Source organism: Sus scrofa, chromosome 13 (assembly GCF_000003025.6).
Source record: "Sus scrofa isolate TJ Tabasco breed Duroc chromosome 13, Sscrofa11.1, whole genome shotgun sequence".
Lineage (NCBI taxonomy): Eukaryota > Metazoa > Chordata > Mammalia > Artiodactyla > Suidae > Sus > Sus scrofa.
This window is the reverse complement of record NC_010455.5, coordinates 39,440,437-39,458,500: the sequence shown is the minus strand read 5'-3', so window position 1 is coordinate 39,458,500 and position 18,064 is coordinate 39,440,437. Positions and strand designations below refer to the sequence as shown.

Sequence of the window (18,064 nt, the reverse complement as noted above, 5' to 3'; positions counted from 1 at the left end):
CCTGACCTGATACAGTGGGTTAAAGGATCTAGCATTGCCACAGCTGTGGCATAAGTTGCAGTTGCGGCTCGAATTCAGTCCCTGGCCCGAGAGCTTCCTTACGCTGTGGGTGTGGTCATAAAGTTTTTTTAAAAAACACCGAACAGTTTTATTGAGATATAATTGACATACAATCAACAACACAAAGTATAGAGTTTTAAGTTTGGATATTTGAACATACCCATAAAACCATCAGCACAGTCAAGATAGGAACATATTTGTCATCCTCCCAAAATTTCTGCATGCTCCTTTGTACTTCATCTTGCCCCCCTTCCCAGACAACCACTGATCTGTGCTCTTCTTTTCTTTTTATCATCTTAATATAATATTTATTTGTCTCCCCTCTCTCAAATCCTGAGCCAGCCACTTTCCCCAGGCTGCCTAGGAATGCGAAGGAAAAGGAAGAACATACAGGGCAAATTAGACATTGGAGAAGGGACTGTGCTCCTGACCATGGCTGAGAGGATGGAAAAGACTATCTTCAGGGAAAAGAGTCCCATGGCCTCTCAGAGAGCAAAGCCTAGAATGACAGAAGAGCTGTTGCTTCAGAGGAGAATTCTTGGCTAACCAACGATGAGGCTCCCAAACAGTCCACCTCCCAGCTATCCCAACTGTGGCAGGCCCAGCCCCAGTGAACTTGGCTGCTGTGTCAGTGTCCCTGAAATGGCACTGTTTTGGAAATTGTGCCTAGGGATAAGTGAGGTCAAAGGCCCTGAGGCTGCCAAACTCCTGAGGCTCTCATCTGTCACCATCTTCAGCTGTTTCATCACTCCCAGCAGACAGTGGTTGGCTCAGCACTCAGAGGTACTCCTGACCCGTGAGGAGCTGTGGCAGGAAAGCTGCTCCTAGTGCAGTGATCTGACATCTTTCACTCAGCATAATGATTTTGAGATGCATTAATATTGCATGTTTGAATAGTTGGCTCTTATTGCTCAGTAGTATTCCCTTATACGGCTATAACACAAATTTCTTATCCGCTCACCTGTTGATGGACTTTTGGGTTATTTCTAGTTTTTTTTTTCTATTACAAATAAAACTGCTTCTATGAACACTGGTGCACAAGTCTTTGTATGGACATGTATATCCTTTCCTCTTGGGTAAATACCTAGCAGCAAAATGTGTGAGATAGCTGAATCATATGGTAGGTGAATGTTTAACTTTTTAAGAAATTGCCAAACTGTTTTCCAAAGTGGTTATACTAATTTGTTTTCACCAACTGTATGTTAGAGTTTCAGTTTCTACACATCTTAGTCAACACGTGGAATGCTCAGCCATTCTAATAAATTTAACCATTCTAATAGGCTTATACTGCTGTCTCATTGGGATTGGAATTTGCATTTCCCTAATGACCTGGATGTTGAACATCTTTCCATTAGTCATCTGTATATGTTCTTTGGTAAAGTGTTAAACTATTTGCTCTTTAAAAGCTGAGTTGTTTATTTTTTCTAGTGGCTGAATTTTGAGAGTTCTCTACATATTCTTTTTTTTTTCTTTCTTTCTTTTTTTCTTTTTAGGGCTGCATTGCAGCACATGGAGGTTCCCAAGCTAGGGGTTGAATTGGAGCTACAGCTGCCAGCCTACACTACAGCCACAGCAGTGCAGGATCCAAGCCACTTCTGTGAGCTACACCACTGCTCATAGCAATGCTGGATCCTTAACCCACTGAGCTAGGCCAGGGATCAAACCTGCCATGGTTACTAGCCAGATTTGTTTCCCCTGCACTGCAATGGGAACTCCAGAGTTCTCTTTGTATTCTGTTTGTTGTTTTTGTTTTTTAGGGCCACACCCACAGCATATGGAGGTTCCCAGGCTAGGAATCAAATTGGAGCTGTAGCTGCCACCCTACACCACAGTCACAGCAATTCAGAATCCCAGCCACATCTTCAGCCTACACCACAGCTCACAGCAATGCCAGATCCTTAACCCATGGTATGAGGCCAGGGATCGAACCTGCGACCTCATGGATGCTAGTCAGATTCGTTAACCACTGAGCCAGGATGGGAACTCCCTATGTATTCTTTATACAAGTTCTTTTTCAGATATATGGTTTGCAAAATTTCCCCCCACGTTTTATGACTCTTTTTCATTTTCACAGCAGTATCTTTTGAAGAAGCAGAAATTTATGAATTTCTACACAAATTCCTCCTGGAATTTTGATTGGGATTGTGTTAAATCAATAGATAAAGTGGAAAAGCAGTGACATCTTAATAATATTGTACTCTGACCTATGAACAAAATATATCTTTCCTTTTTTTATATCTTCTCTGATTTCCTTCAGCAATGTTTTAAATTTTTCAAGGTACAAATCTCACACTTTCTGTCAGATTTACTCATAAGCATATCATTCTTTTGATATTGTTGTACATGATATTTTATAAAATTCAAGTTTCACCTTTTCATCAAAGAGTCAAGTTCAAAATTCTAATTTATAGTTGATTTTTGTATATTGATGTTGTATCCCACCTTATTAAACTCAATTATTAGCTTTAGTAGTTGTATTTTTGTATATTCCATCATTCTAAAAATCTTTTTGTTCTTGATTTCTAATTTCACCTAATGTGGTCTGAGAACATTCTTAGTATGATCTGAATTCTTTTAAATTTATTAAGATTTGTTGTATGGGAGTTCCCTTCGTGGTGCAGTGGTTAATGAATCTGACTAGGAACCATGAGGTTGTGGGTACGGTCCCTGGCCTTGCTCAGTGGGTTAACGATCCCGTGTTGCCATGAGCTCTGGTGTAGGTTGCAGACGCGGCTCAGATTGTGTGTTGCTATGGCTCTGGCATGGGCCGGTGGCTACAGCTCCAATTAGACACCTAGCCTGGGAACCTCCATATGCCACGGGAGCGGCCCTAGAAAAGGCAAAAAGACAAAAAAAAAAAAAAAATGTTTTATGGTGGGGAGTTCCCATCATGGCACAGTGGAAACAGAATCAGACTAGGAACCATGAGGTTGTGGGTTTGATCCCTGGCCTCGTTCAGTGGGTTAAGGATCCAGCGTTGCCATGAGTGCGGTGTATGTTGCAGACACAGCTCAGATCTGGTGTTGCTGTGGCTCTGGCGTAGGCCGGCAGCTGTAGCTCCAATTAGACCCCTAGCCTGGGAACCTCCCTATGCCATGGGTGCGGCCCTAAAAATACAAAAAAAAAAAAAAAAAAAAAAAGATTTGTTTTATGACAGAGAATATGATTTATCTTTGTAAATGTTCTGGGCACACTTAGAACAATGTGTATTTGCTGTTGCTGGGTGGAGTGTTATATAAGTCAGTTAGGTCAAGTTTATTGATACTGTTGTTCACATCCTTGCTGATTTTCTCCCTTCTTGTTCTGGCAGTTATTAAGAGAGGGCTGGAGTTCCCTAGTAGCTCAGTGGGTTAAGTGATCCAGCATTGTCACTACTTTGGCTCAGGTCACTGCTGTGGCACAGGTTCAATACCTGGCATGGTGACTTCTACATGCCACGCATGCAGCCAAAAGCCAAAAGCCAAAAAAAAAACAAAACAAAACAAAATGAAAGAGAGCTACTGAAATCTCTTGATCATAATTGTAGATTTGTGTCAATTTTACTCATTTCACAAATCTGCTTAGTCTGATATTAATAGAATTCCAGGTTTTTTATGACTAATATTAGCATATCTTTTCCATACTTTTAACTTACTTGTCTTTGTATTTAAAATACTTATGTAGATAACATATAGTTGTTCTTTATCCAGTCAGAAAAATTCTTTTTATTGATATAATTATGTCATTTACAATTACTATGATTACTGCTATGGTTACATTGAATCTATTATCTTGCTATTTGTTTTTTTATGATTTTTATTTTTCCATTATAATTGATTTACAGTGTTCTGTCAATTTCTACTGTATAACAGTGACCCAGTCACACATATATATACATATTCTTTTTCTCACATTATCCTCCATCACGTTCCATCACAAGTGATCAAATATAGTTCCCTATGCATTGCTTACCCACTCCAGATGCAATAGTTTGCATCTATTAATCCCAAACTCCCATTCCATCCCACTCCCTCCCCTTCCCCATTGGCAACCATAAGTCTGTTCTTCCAATCCATGAGTTACTTTTCTGTGGAAAGGTTCATTTGTGCCAGATATTAGATTCCAGATATAAGTGATATTATATGATATTTGTCTTTCTCTTTCTGACTTACTTCACTTAGTATGACAGTCTCTAGTTCCATCCATGTTTCTGCAAATGGCATTGTTTTGACCTTTTTATGGCTGAGTAGTATTCCATTGTATATATATGTACCACATCTTAATCCATTCACCTGTTGATGGACATTTAGGTTGTTTCCATGTCTTGGCTATTGTGAATAGGGCTGCAGTGAACATACAGTGCATGTATCTTTTTCAATGCAGGTTTTTTCGGATATATGCTCAAGAGTGGGATTGCTGGGTCATATGGTAGTTCTATATTTGGTTTTCTGAGGTGCCTCCATACTGTTTTCCATAGTGGTTGTACAGTTTACATTCCCACCAACAGTGTAGGAGGGTGCCCTTTTTTCCACACCCTCTAGAGCATTTGTTATTTGTAGATTTACTAATCATGGTCATTATGACAGATGTGAGGTGGTACTTCATAGTTGTTTTGATTTGCATTTCTCTAATAATCAGGGATGTTGAGCATTTTTTCCTACGCTTATTGGCCATCTGTATACATTCTTTGGAGAAATGTCTATTCAGATCTTCTGCCCATTTTTCAATTGAGTTGTTGGCTTTTTTGCTGTTGAGTTGTATAAGTTGTTTGTATATTTTAGAGATTAAGCCTTTGTCAGCTGCATCATTTGAAACTATTTTCCCCCATTCAGTAGATTGTCTTTTTGAGTTTTTGTTTATGGTTTTCCTTGCTGTGCAAATGCTTGTCAGTTTGATTAGGTCTCATTTGTTTATTTTTGCTTTTATTTCTATTGCACTGGGAGACAGACCTAAGAAAACATTTGTATGGTTGATGTCAGAGAATGATTTGCCTATGTTCTCTTCTAGGAGTTTGATGATGTCTTGTCTTAAGTCTTTAAGCCATTTTGAGTTTATTTTTGTGCATAGTGTGATATCTTACTATTTGTTTTCTGCTTCTCTTATCTGTTCTCATTGCCCTTTTCCTTTTTTTCTGGCTTCTTTTGAATTAATGGAATATTTATTATCTTATTTTATCTCTTTTGTAGGATTATTAGGTGTAACTCTTCATTTTATTATTTTAGTTTATTTTTTGGCTATGCCCATGTTGTGTGAAAGTTCCTGGGCCATGGCTGCAAACTGAGCCACAGCAGTGACAATGTTGGATCCTTAACCTGCTGAGCCACTAGGGAATTCCTCTCTTTGTGGGATTATTAGATATAACCTTTTTTTTTTTTTCTTTTTAATGCCTTCTTTTTTTCCTTCCTCATTTACTTTTTTTTTTTTTTTTAAATGGCTGCACCCATGGCATGTATAAATTTCCAGGCTGGGGACTGAATACCAGCCACAGTCATGGCAATGCCAGATCCTTTAACCCAGTATGCTAGGCTGGGGATTGAACCCATGCCTCCGCAGTGACCTGAGCCTCTGCAATCAGATTCTTATAACCCATTGTGCCATAGCGTGAACTCCTCTTTATTATTTTAGTGTAATTTCTTTAAAGTTTATAGTATACTTTAACTTATCAGTCTTCCCTCAAGTTATATTATGCCACTTCATGTATAGAATGTTATAACAGTGTACTTCTGTTTCGCTTCTTCCACTCTTTGAGATATTATTGTTTGTGAATTTTACCTATGTTATAAATCCCACAATACATTATTGCTGTTTTTGTTTAAATAGTTCATTATCTTTTAAAAGTTTTAAATACAAAGAAAAAATATTCTTCCATTTATACTCTGATACTTAACCTCTTCTGGTACTCTTTATTCCTTTGTGTAGATCTTCACGGTGTCGTTTTCCTTTTGCCTGAAGAACTTCGAAGTTTTTTGTAGTGCAGATTTGCTATTGATGACTTATTTCAACTTTTATATATCTGAAAATACCTTTATTCGTTTATTTTGTCTTTTTAGGGCCACACCCCTGGCATATGTAAGTTCCCATACTAGGGTTTGAATTGGAGCTGCAGCTGCTGGCCTACACCACAGCCACAGCAACACGGCATCCAAGCCACATCTGCAGCCTACACTGCAGCTCACGGCAAGGCCAGATCCCTAACCCACTAAGTGATGCCAGGGATCAAACCCACATCCTCGTGGATACTAGTCATGTTCGTTACTGCTGAGCCACAATGGGAACTCCCTTAAAATACCTTTAATTAATTAATTAATTAATTGCTTTTTAGGGTGCAGCATATGGAAGTTCCCAGGTTAGGTGTAGAATCGGAGCTGTAGCTTCCAGCCTAAGCCACATCCATAGCCACGACAGATCCAAGCTGCATCTGCGACCTACACCTGGCTTGTAGCAATGCCAGATCCTAAACCCACTGAGCAAGGCCAGGCTTAGAACCTGCATCCTCATGGGAACTAGTTGGGTTCTTATCCCACTAAGCCACAATGGGAACTCCCTGAAAATACCTTTATTTTACTTGTCCATTTATTTATTGCTTTTTAGGGCTGCACCTGCAGCATATGGAAGTTCCCAGGCTAGGGGTCAAATTGGAGCTGTAGCTGCTGAGCTGCACTACAGCCACAGCAATGTAGGACCTTAGCTGCATCTGCAACCTACACCACAGCTCCCGACAAGGCCAGATCCTTAACCCACATCCTCATGGATACTGGTTGGGTTCGTTACCACTGAGCCATGACAGGAAGTCCTTATTTTTTAAAGACTTTTTTGTTAGATACAGATTCCTAGGTTGTCCTTTTTTCCTTCTAATATTTTAAAATGTTGGTCCACTGTTTTTCTGCTTGCATTATTTCCAGTGAGAAATATATTATCTTTATCTTTGTTCTTATGTAGTTAATAAATTTTTTTTCCTTTGGCTAATTTAAACCAATTAAAAGATTTTGTCTTTATTATTAGTTTTGAGTTACTTGATAATGATAGTCTTTCATGTAGTTTTAGTCATGTTTCTTGTGCTTGGGGTCAGTTGAGCTTCTTCAATATGTGGTTTTATAGTTGTCATCAAATTTGGAAAATTTTGGCCATTATTTCTTCATATATTTTTTCTTCTCTTTCAGGGACTGAAGTTATTCATGTTTTAGGCTGCTTGAGGTTGTCATCAGCTCACTTTTTCATGTTTTTGTTTTTCTCTTCTCTATCTCTTCATTTCATATTGGATACTTTCATATCACTTTGCCTTCAAGTTAGTCTTCTCTTTTGTATTGTCTGGTTTGCTGTTAACTCTATCTAGTGAATTTTTCATCTTAGATACCGTAGTTTTTATTTTTAGAAGCTTGATTTGTTTCTTGTGCCTTCCATGTCTGTATTTAAGATAACCTCTCTGTCAGTTCTGAGTGCCTTGCTGGATGTTGGATATTTTTGTATTCTTACAAATTTCTTGACCTTTTTCTAAAATGTATTAAGCTGGATGGAACTAGAAATTCTCATGCTAAGTAAGTCAGAAAGAGAAAGACAAATACCATATATTACCACTTATATGTGGAATCTAAAATATGGCACAGATGAACCTATCTACAGAACAGAAACAGACTCACAGATATGAACAGCAGACTTATGGTTGCCAAGGGGGAGCAGGGAGGGAGTGGGATGGACTGGAAGTTTGGGGTTAATAGATGCAAACTGTTGCATTAAGAATGGATAGGCAGGAGTTCCCATTGTGGCTCAGCAGTAACGAACCTTACTAGTATCCATGAGGACATGTGTTCAATCCCTGGTCCTGCTCAGTGGGTTAAGGATCTGGCATTGCCATGAGCTGCGGTGTAGGTTGCAGAGGCGGCTTGGATCTTGCATTGCTATGGCGTAAGCCGGCAGCTACAGCTCCAATTCGACCCCTAGCCTGGGAATTTCCATATGCTGTAGCAGTGGTCCTAAAAAAAAAAAAAAAGAGAATGGATAGGCAATGAGGTCCTGCTGTATAGCACAGGGAACTATGTCCAATCACTTGTGATGGAACATGATGAAAGATAATGTAAGAAAGAGTGTGTATAGATGTATGACTGGGTCACTTAGCTGTACAGCAGGAATTGACAGAACACTGTAAATCAACTATAATAAAACATTAAAAAATAGAATGCAATTAAGCTATTTGGAAACAATTTGAACTTTTCAAGTGTTTTATGATTTGTTAGGTAGATCTGAAGTAGTGTGCAGATAGAACCAAATATTCTTTACTACTGAGGGAAGACCTTGAATACTGTACTCACTGTCCTATGAATTATGAGTTTTTTCAATCTGGCTGATGGAAGCTGTTCCCTTTAATCCATTGATGATTCTTTCTTTGGCTTTGGATGGTTTCCTCACTTGCATGTACTGATCAGTACTCTGCTGAATGCTCTAGGGGAACCCTCTATAGATTTCTTTCTGTTCAAGGTTTTTTCTTTCTGTGTTGCTCTCTCCTCTCTGGAATTCTGCCTTAAAGTTTGTTTTCCTCAGACTTTCAGCTCCCAGAGTTCACCAGCCTATCCCTGTTCCTCTTTGTGTGCTATGTCCTGGAAACACTCTCAAGGCAGTAAACTGAGGCAATCTCAGATTCAGGCTTTACTGCTCTTGTTTTCTGTCATTTAGGAATCATCATCCTTCAGTGCCTGGTGTCCAGTGTCTTTAAAACCATTGCTTTGTAAATTTTGCCTTTTTTTTTTTAATTTTAGATGAGAGGGTAAATCTGTTCCTTGTAACTTATTCTTGACTGGAAGTAAGAGTCCCACCCCTCCAAGGAATCCTGATGTGTATTAAAGTTTGAGAACCATACAGATATATGAATTTAATGATTATTTCACTGTCAACCATCATTTACCAAGAAGACAGAATTACATGAGTCAGTAAATCAATTCTTGCAGGAAAAATCTTCTCCTGATTAAATTCATTTCCATTTTTTAGCATGGAATATATGTAATTGTGAGACATTTGAAATATTTATACAGTCAGGATAGGTGGAGATTTTGGTAAGGGGAAGAAAGTTTTGTGATATAACCTTATTTCATGAATACTATTTCATTAATAACAGTCCTAGACATTCAGATTTATACCTAATATATATATATATATATATATTTTTTTTTTTCCTTTTTCAGCCACATCTGTGGCATATGGAAGTTCCTGGGCCAGGGAGAAAATCTGTGCCAGAGCTGTGACCTATGCTGCAATAGTAGCAACTCCTTAAACCACTGCACCACGCTGGGACTTGAATGAGTGCCTTCACAAAGACAAGCTGGATCATTAACCCACAGCACTACAGGGGAACTTCCCCTAATAATTTGACTATTGTTAAACAAAAAGTTATATTTCTGGGAGGGGTTGAAACTGCAATTAAAGTCCTGGTTTGCTGTAGTTGGGGGTTGGGGGGGGGAGCAAGGGACTCCATTTTAGGCATATCTCTTCTTTAATAATTCCCCTTGCGGATAGAACTCTCAGCCTGAGAGATGTTTTTTTTTTTTTTTTTTTTTAATTAAGGTATTAGTGCCAATCTCAGGCACTTCTCTATAACTTTGTTGATTTTTGGTTGGCATCCATAGATCATGATGTTTTTGCTTAAGCCCTGTGAATTCACAGGTCATGATTCATAATCCTTAAACTAGTTACTCTCTTTGCTTACTTTCTGCATTCTAGTCTTAAAGAGATCATTTGCATGGTGGTTAGTGGCTGCAAACATGCATTTAAAGCTTTTGAGGAGATACAACACATCAGGGGGATTATTATGATTATAATAAGCAGGATAATTACCAGTGTTTGGAATATACTTTGAAGCTATGGTCCTCAAGACCCAAACCAATTAAAGACCCCATTCAGAGTCATCTACTTAAGCCAAGTGGCTTGCTTAATGATATGTAACTGAATTTCAACTCCCCCAGAAGTGTTAATCCAGGTACAAGTTTTGGCCACAGCACAGACACATCCTGGCTTGGCTAGAAGATAATTAAGGGCTATTCTATTATCAATAACAACTTTAGCCAGAGAGGCTTAGGATTTTTGCTGGGAAGCTATTGCTTAGCAGTAGATCCTACAGAACTCTCAAGAGTTAAGGAGAGGTTCCTAATCATAGTCTCCTTATACTTATTCCTCATTTGTATTTATCCCTAAGAAAGGACCTGCTAAGGGAAACAAATCTTGAATTATTAATGCCTCCAGGTAGGCTTTCTAGAACAGTTGAGTCACAGATAACCCAAAGGCATTGCTCAGTTGTGTGCCAGCTATCTAGGCATCCATTGGCCCAAGGAGAATGATAACCACCACAAAAATAAATCTTGTCCAGACACAAACTACTTCCACTAAGGTGGCATTGTTAATGGATTCATTTGCAAAAATGTTGCATTTGCTGTTAAAAGCCAGGGGTCAGTTAGATTTTTTTCCTCTCCTGAAATGAAAAATTATAAATTCTAGAGATTAACCTCTTTAGCAATGGCTTGGAAGATATGGTTGATGTTACTATCTTTCCAGGTCAATGCTAGAGTGAAGAAAAGAAAAGGAAAGGTTTTGTGTTTAGCTGAAATGGGAAGTCTTGATTTGGCATGTTGGGTGAGGGCAGTCTACATTGATGTCCACTATTTCTCTCTCTCTCTCTCTCTTTCTGGCTGCACTCACGGCATGCAGAAGTTCCCAGGCCAGGGATCGAACCTGAGCCACAGCAGCGACAATGCTGAATCCTTAGCTGCTAGGCTACTAGTGAACTCTGATGTCTATTTCTCATCCTTGTCAACTTGATTTGGAGGTGTCCAGTGTTTGTATAGGACCAGATTACTGGCTGCAGTCTCCTTTACCTGTGATGTATGTATCCAAGTCTCACTGCCTTCTAGTTTTGCAGCAGTGTGAGTGACCAGAAGCACCTGGTAAGATCCCTTCCAATGGGGCTTGAAGGCTGTTTTCTTCCAATGATCCCTCAGAATACTCAATCACCAGGCTCTAGACTGTGACCAACAAGGTTTCCTTACAGTGGAATCTAGAAAAGTTTCTTTAACCTGTTGGTGATAGGCTTGGGATAAAGATTAAAAACTTACAGTAGCTGGGCAAACTAACATTCTACTACAGGGATCAGCAGACAATTATATACCTATTGAAATTAGTCTGCACATGATTATCTCATGTGGAATGAGTTTATATTTCCCAAAGGGGATACTATGAACAGTGTGCAAGACTTAGGCAAAGGGAATCCAGTCTACAGGTATGTAATAATGCCTCAAAGACACTTAACAGGACTAGAATGTAGTAGCTACGAAGATGCAAACATAATTTTTCTCCCATTTTTTACCATAGATAATCATAATAAAACTAAATTTGTATTAAACTTGGCCTGATTATTTATATATGTGTAGCAAGAATAGTGACTGACCATATGTATTTTTTTTACACCACTATGCTGGAACTTGTAAGCAAAATAACAGCTGGATTTTTCCAACCAGTTCCTAAAACCTGTCTGGTTATATCTGGGTCTAGGTACATTTCTCTTAAACATGATATTCCAGTAAAAGCCTTGATAACTGTCCTGCTACAAGAACAGATTTTAAAAAAAATTTTTGTTTTTTAATAAAGCAAAAGCTGTTACTTTTTTCTCCCTCTTCCATAGAATTCTATGAATTCTGACATGGAGCTATAAAGGCAGTAGATTTTAGAAAATATACTTCATAACATTACCCATGTTGACAGAATACAATCCAAAAGGGCAATCTCCAACTCCAGATTTTATTGTCCTACTACAGGTCTCCCTTGTAATGCAAAGTCTTTATCCATATCCCAATTAGAAGGAATGACAAAGATGTGAGTTTCCTTGTGCTGCAGCCAGCTAAGGATCTGGCATTGTCACTGCAGAAGCTCAGGTTGCTGTGTGGTGCAGGTTCAATCCCTGGCCCAGAAATTTCCACATGCCACAGGTGTGGCCAAAAAATAAGGAATAAGGGCCAAAGATGAAATGAACACTTCACACGTGACTATAACATAACTCCTGTATACCTAACAAATTTATGTCAACTACTTACTAGTACGGAAAAATGAAAGAGGCTCTTTGGGCCAACCAAAAAGTAGTTTTTCTTATAGGAAAGCTGGAATATATACATAATGGGTAAGATACCCAGAACTTGCCCCAGGAAGCTAGTTGGAAAATTCCAATGAATATCGAAGTGTCATTTTTCTTTTTCTTTCTTTCTTCATCTTTTTAGGGCCAAATCTACAGCATACGGAGGTTCCCAGGCTAGGAGTCACATTGGAGCTGCATCTTCAACCTACACCACAGCTCACAGCAATGCTGGATTCTTAACCCACAGAGTGAGGCCAGGGATTGAACCTGTGTGCTCATGATTACTAGTCAGATTGATTTCCACTGAGCCACGACAGGAACTCCTAGAGTGTCATTTTTCAATGGCCCCTTACTTAGAAAACAATTTTCAAATTATATAAAAATTGAAGCTACTTGCATATTCAAAGTACACATCAACTTATCCATGGATCAAACAGACCTCATGATAGAAAGACAAAAATGTTATTAACATTAATTACTGTTATTAATTTAAGGAAAATTATATATTAAACATATGAACTAGTGCTAAAAGAGTACTTAAAGATCATTTCAACTCATTGTTCACTGGTGAAAGTAATAAGCGGAATCCATACTCCAAAGAATCACTTTATGAATAAGGGACTGATTTTAAAAAAACATTGAAAACTGATAACTTAAATATTTTAAAAATATTTAAAACTGATAACTTTCAATAGTGAATTTTCAGGAACACTATATGTGAATTAATTTGCATCAGGCTTTCTAGTATTGCTTATAATCAAAGGATAGTATTTGTTGAAACTGAAAATTTTCCCATGTTTTTCACATTTATATGGTTTCTTCCCTGTATTCATTCTCACATGATTTTTTTTTAAGGAGTTGAACAAACTTAAGGTTTTCTCACTTTGCTTACATTCAAGAGGTTTCTCTCCACTGTGAATTCTTTCATGGATTCAAAATGTACTGTAGTAACTGAAGGCTTTCCCACATTCCTTGCATTCAAATGGTTTCTCTCTAGTGTGAGCTCTCTCATGTATTTTAACATAATTGGAACAACTGAAGCCTTTACCAAATTGTTACATTCATAAGGTTTGTCTCCATTGTGATTCCTCATGTCTTTGTACAGACTGCCAATAACTGAAGGCTCTTCCACATTGCTTATATGCCCAGTGTTTTTTCCCAGGGTGAGTCCTTTCATTGGAACAGATTTGTGTAACTGAAGGCTTTCCCACATTCCTTATATTTTTACGGCTTTTTTCCATATTCCTCATACTCATACGGTTTGGATGAAGTGAGAAAGAGAACAAAGTCTTATTGAACTTATACAAATAAATTGTCATGAAAATAAGAATTCTCACTGAGAGTTTCTGAATTCTGGAGAGACCAGGTAGGGAAAAAGTAAATGTTTCATCTTTGTTCACAAAGGCATACTTACCAAATTGCCATTAAGTCATAGATAGCTTAAGAGAAAAGGACTTCTTATATCTGTAAAACCAACATTTAGAGCAACCACCTCAGTTTATGCAATCCCATTTGATTAATACTTGTTCAGCTTGAATCCAGTTTTTCCATTAGTCCTCTTAATTTTGCCTGATGATTGAGAGTGATAGGTACAGTGGAATTCCAAAAGGTTTATCAGTTTTTCACTAAGGATCATATGATTTTCCCACTGAAGTGGGTGCCTTTATCAGTGGAGATTGTGAAAGGTATGCCCAAAGTGGAAAACCCATTTTCTAACCATTACCTTGTCCCTGTGAGGGCATCAAGCCTTGTGGAAGAGGAAGGCTTCAACCCATCTGAAAAACATACATACAATAACAAAAACAAATTGATAACCCATACTAAATGGCAGCTGAATCAAGTCCAGATGCAGGTGTTCAAAGAATCCACAGAGAAGAGTTATAAGGGCTGTGTAGATGGAATGCAAAAAACCAAAAATTGGAGTTTGCTAGGGAGCCTGGAAGATCCACATAGTTGTCTCTGGTTTCCCATAGCACTGTTTAAATTACAGCTATTTTTTTTTTTTTGTCTTTTGTCTTTTCTTTTTTGCTATTTCTTGGCCGCTCCGTGCATATGAGTTCCAGGCTACGGTTGATCGAGCTGTAGCCACCGCCTACGCCAGAGCCACAGCAACGCGGATCCGAGCCGCGTCTGCAACCTACACCACAGCTCACGCAACGCCGGATCGTAACCCACTGAGCAGGGCAGGACCGAACCCGCAACCTCTGGTTCCTAGTCGATCGTAACCACTGCGCCACGACGGGAACTCCATTTACAGCTATTTTTTACCCATCTTAATTTCTTTGTTTCCAGAGCAGACCATTGCCATCTTGCAAGGATATCAGAATGGCAAAAGTCTGATGATGAGGGCTTTTTTTTTTTTTTTCCAGCAGTACAGTGGACTTCACCCACATATGCCATAATCTTTATAGACTCTGTTGCTGCTGCCTTTGCATGAAAGTCAGCTAGGGCATATTCCTTATATTTAAGTTCAGTCCTTTTAGTGTAAGCATCAATTTTTGTGTCAGACAACATTATGTCATGACCTATCAGACTTCCAGGAATTATATACAATTTCTGGAACACTCATATACCTATACAGATACCATGTGAAGAAGGCTTAATGTTAACTTCTTATTCGACGATACTTCCCATGTAATTTACATATCATATAAGCCTAAATTAGTTTAACAACTTCCTTTCAATGAGGTGAGGAGTAAATCTTTGAGATGTTTCAGGAGCCCTCTGAAAAAATCTCAAGTTAATTAGAGGTCAAAAGGACTTCATATAGCATTGATTTTGAGAAGTCTTTCAGAGATTATCAAAAGTTTGGATGCTTGCCTAAATAGGATCACAGATTATCATGAAATAATAATTATTTATTTGGCCAAATTGATAATAAATCTTTGTCCTTTTTAGCAAATGAACGGAAATCAAGTTTTAGTTTTAAATAAGTACACTACCAATATTAAAGCATAACTTTAAGGTCCTTATTATTGAGAGATGAAATTAAGATGGCAGAATGGAAGGACTGGAGCTCAACTTCTCTCCTAAAATCAACAAAATTCACAACTAAAGGCTGAGCAATCTTCAACCAAATGGTCCGGAAACCTTCAAAAAGATAGCCTACTCCAGAAGACAAAGAGGCGTCCATATCAACAGGTAGGAGGGATGATTACATGATATAAACAACCCCATACCTCCTGGGTGGAAAGCCCCACAGACTAGAAAGTAACTGGTTCACAGAGACTCAACTACAGGAGTGAGAGTTCTGAGCCCCACATCAAACCACCACGTGTGGGGATCTGGCACTGGGAGAAAGAGCCCCTGGAGCATCTGGCATTGAAGGCCAATGGGGCTTGTGCGCAGAAGCTTCATAGGACTGGGGGAAATGGAGACCTTATTCTTAAAAGGCGCACACAGACATTCACATGCACTCGGTCCCAGGGCAAAGCAAAGTCTCCATAGGAATCTGGATCAAACCTGACTGCAGTTCTTGGAGGACATCCTGGGAAAGCAGGGGTGAATGTGGCTTGTTGTGAGGGAAATACATTGAAAGCAAAGCTCTTGGGAATATTCAGCAGTGTGTCTTTCTCTGGAGGTGGCCATTTTGGGAAAATATGGCCCTACCGGTCAGTCAGTTGCTGAGAAGCCCCAGGCCAAACAACAATCCAGGTGGGATCACAGACCTGCTCCTCAGTGAACAGGCTGCCTAAAGACCCCTCAGGCACACAGCTGCCTCTAATCCCATCCAGAGACAAAGCCCCACCCACCAGAGGGATAGGAATCAGCTCCACCTACCAATGGGCAGGAATCAGTCTCTCCCATTGGGAAGCCTACAGCAAGCCCTTGTACTAACTTCAGCCACAGGGGAGCAGACACCAGAAGTAAGAGAGGCTACAACTCTATTATCTGTAAAAAGGTCACCACACCAAAAACCTATAAAAATGAAAAGACAGAGAACTATAATTCAGATGAGGGAGAAAGGAAAAACCCCAGAAAATCAGCTAAATGATGAGGAGATTCTCAGCCTCCAGGAAAACGACTTTAGACTGTTGATGCTGAAGATGATACAAGACATTGGAAATAAACTGGAGGCAAAGATGAATAACTTACAGGAAACATTGAGCAAAGAGATAGAACATATAAAACTTAATCAAGAAGAGATGCAAAATACAATAACTGAAATAAAAAATTCACTAGAAGCAGCTAACAGCAGAATACAGGAGGCAGAAGAACGAATAGTGAGGTGGAGGACAGTTTACTAGAAATTACGGATGTGGAACAGAAAAGAGAAAAAAGATTGAAAATAAGTGAAAAGAATCTCAGAGAACTCTGGGACAATGTTAAATGCACCAACATCTGTATTAGAGGGGTGCCAGAAAGAGAAGAGAGAGAGAAGGGGACAGAAAAAATATTCCAAGAGGTAATAGCCGAAAACTTCCCTCACATGGAAAAGGAACCACCCACTAAAATCCAGGAAGCACAAGGAGTACCATATAAAATAAACCCAAGGAGGAATACACTGAGACACATATTAATCAAACAGACCAAAATTAAAGACAAAGAGAAAATCTTGAAAGCAGCTAGAGAAAAGAAAAAAATAACATACAAGAGAATCCCAATAAGGCTATCGGCAGATTTTTCAGCAGAAACTCTGCAGGCCAGAAGGGAGTGGCATGATATACTTAATGTGATGAAAGGAAAAAACCTCCAACCAAGATTACTTTATTCAGAAAGGCTCTCATTCAGATTTGAAGGAGAAATGAAAAGCTTCACAGATAAGCAAAAGCTAAGAGAATTCAGCACCACTAAACCAGCTTTACAACAAATATTAAAGGAACTTCTCTAGGCAGAAAAGAAAAGGCAGCAACAGGAAACAAAAATACCACAAATGACAAGGCTCACCAGTAAAGGTATACATACAGTAAAGATATGAAATCATCCATGCACAATTATGCCACCAAAATCAGAAATCATGAGAAGAGGTGGGTACAAATGCAGGACACTGGAGATGCACTTGCAATTAACAGAACAACAACTTAAAACAATCTCACATATATATAAAGAGAGAGACTCTTATATCAAAACTTCAGAGTAACTGAAACCAAAAATCTACAATTGATACACAAACAAATAAGAAAAATCAATGTAAATACAAAACTAAAGATAATCATCGAACCAGAAGAGGAGAGAACAAGAGAAGAAGGGAACAAAAAAGAGCAACAACAAAAAAAACCAAAGCAATTAATAAAATGGCAATAAGAACATACATATCAATAATTACCTTAAATGTTAGTGGACTAAACACCCCAACCAAAAGACAGAGACTGCTGAATGGATACAAAAACAAGATCTATATATATGCTGTCTTCAAGAGACCCACTTCACCTCTAGGGACACATGCAAATTGAAAGTGAGAGGATGGAAGAAAATATTCCATGCAAACGGGTTATCAAAAGAAAGCTAGAGTAGCAATACTCATAACAGACAAAATAGACTTTAAAATGAAGAATATCTTAAGGGACAAGGAAGGTCATTACATAATGATCACAGGATCAATCCAAGAAGAAGATATAACAATTTTAAATATCTACACACCCAACCTAGGTTCACCACAATATATAAGGCAACTACTAACAACCTTAAAAGGACAAATCAACAATAACACAATAATAGTTGGGGGACTTGAACACCCACTTACAGCAATGGACATATCCAGACAGAAAATCAATAAGGAAACACAGGCCCTGAATGAAGCATTAGACCAGAGGGACTTAACAGCTATTTATAGGACATTCCATCCAAAAGCAACAGAATACACATTCTTCTCAAGTGCACATGGAACATTCTCTAAGATTGATCACATCCTAGGCTACAAATCAAGCCTCAGTAATTAAAAAAAAAAACCTGAAATCATATCAAGCATCTTTTCCAATT

At 38.6% G+C, this 18,064-nt stretch overlaps 1 protein-coding gene across 3 annotated transcripts in view; it reads left to right on the top strand.

Annotated features, from left to right (window-relative positions):
- DENND6A (DENN domain containing 6A) overlaps positions 1 to 1,544 on the top strand; it is a 67,154-nt gene extending 65,610 nt beyond the window's left edge. For 2 of the 3 annotated variants that reach the window (XM_021069009.1, XM_021069012.1), the window contains one exon: positions 403 to 1,543. In XM_021069009.1, the coding sequence (XP_020924668.1) occupies positions 403 to 606 (204 nt within the window). In that variant the 3' untranslated portion in view covers positions 607 to 1,543. Of the gene's footprint in view, positions 1 to 402 lie in introns of all 3 variants that reach the window. The other variant, XM_021069010.1, reaches the window with a different exon arrangement.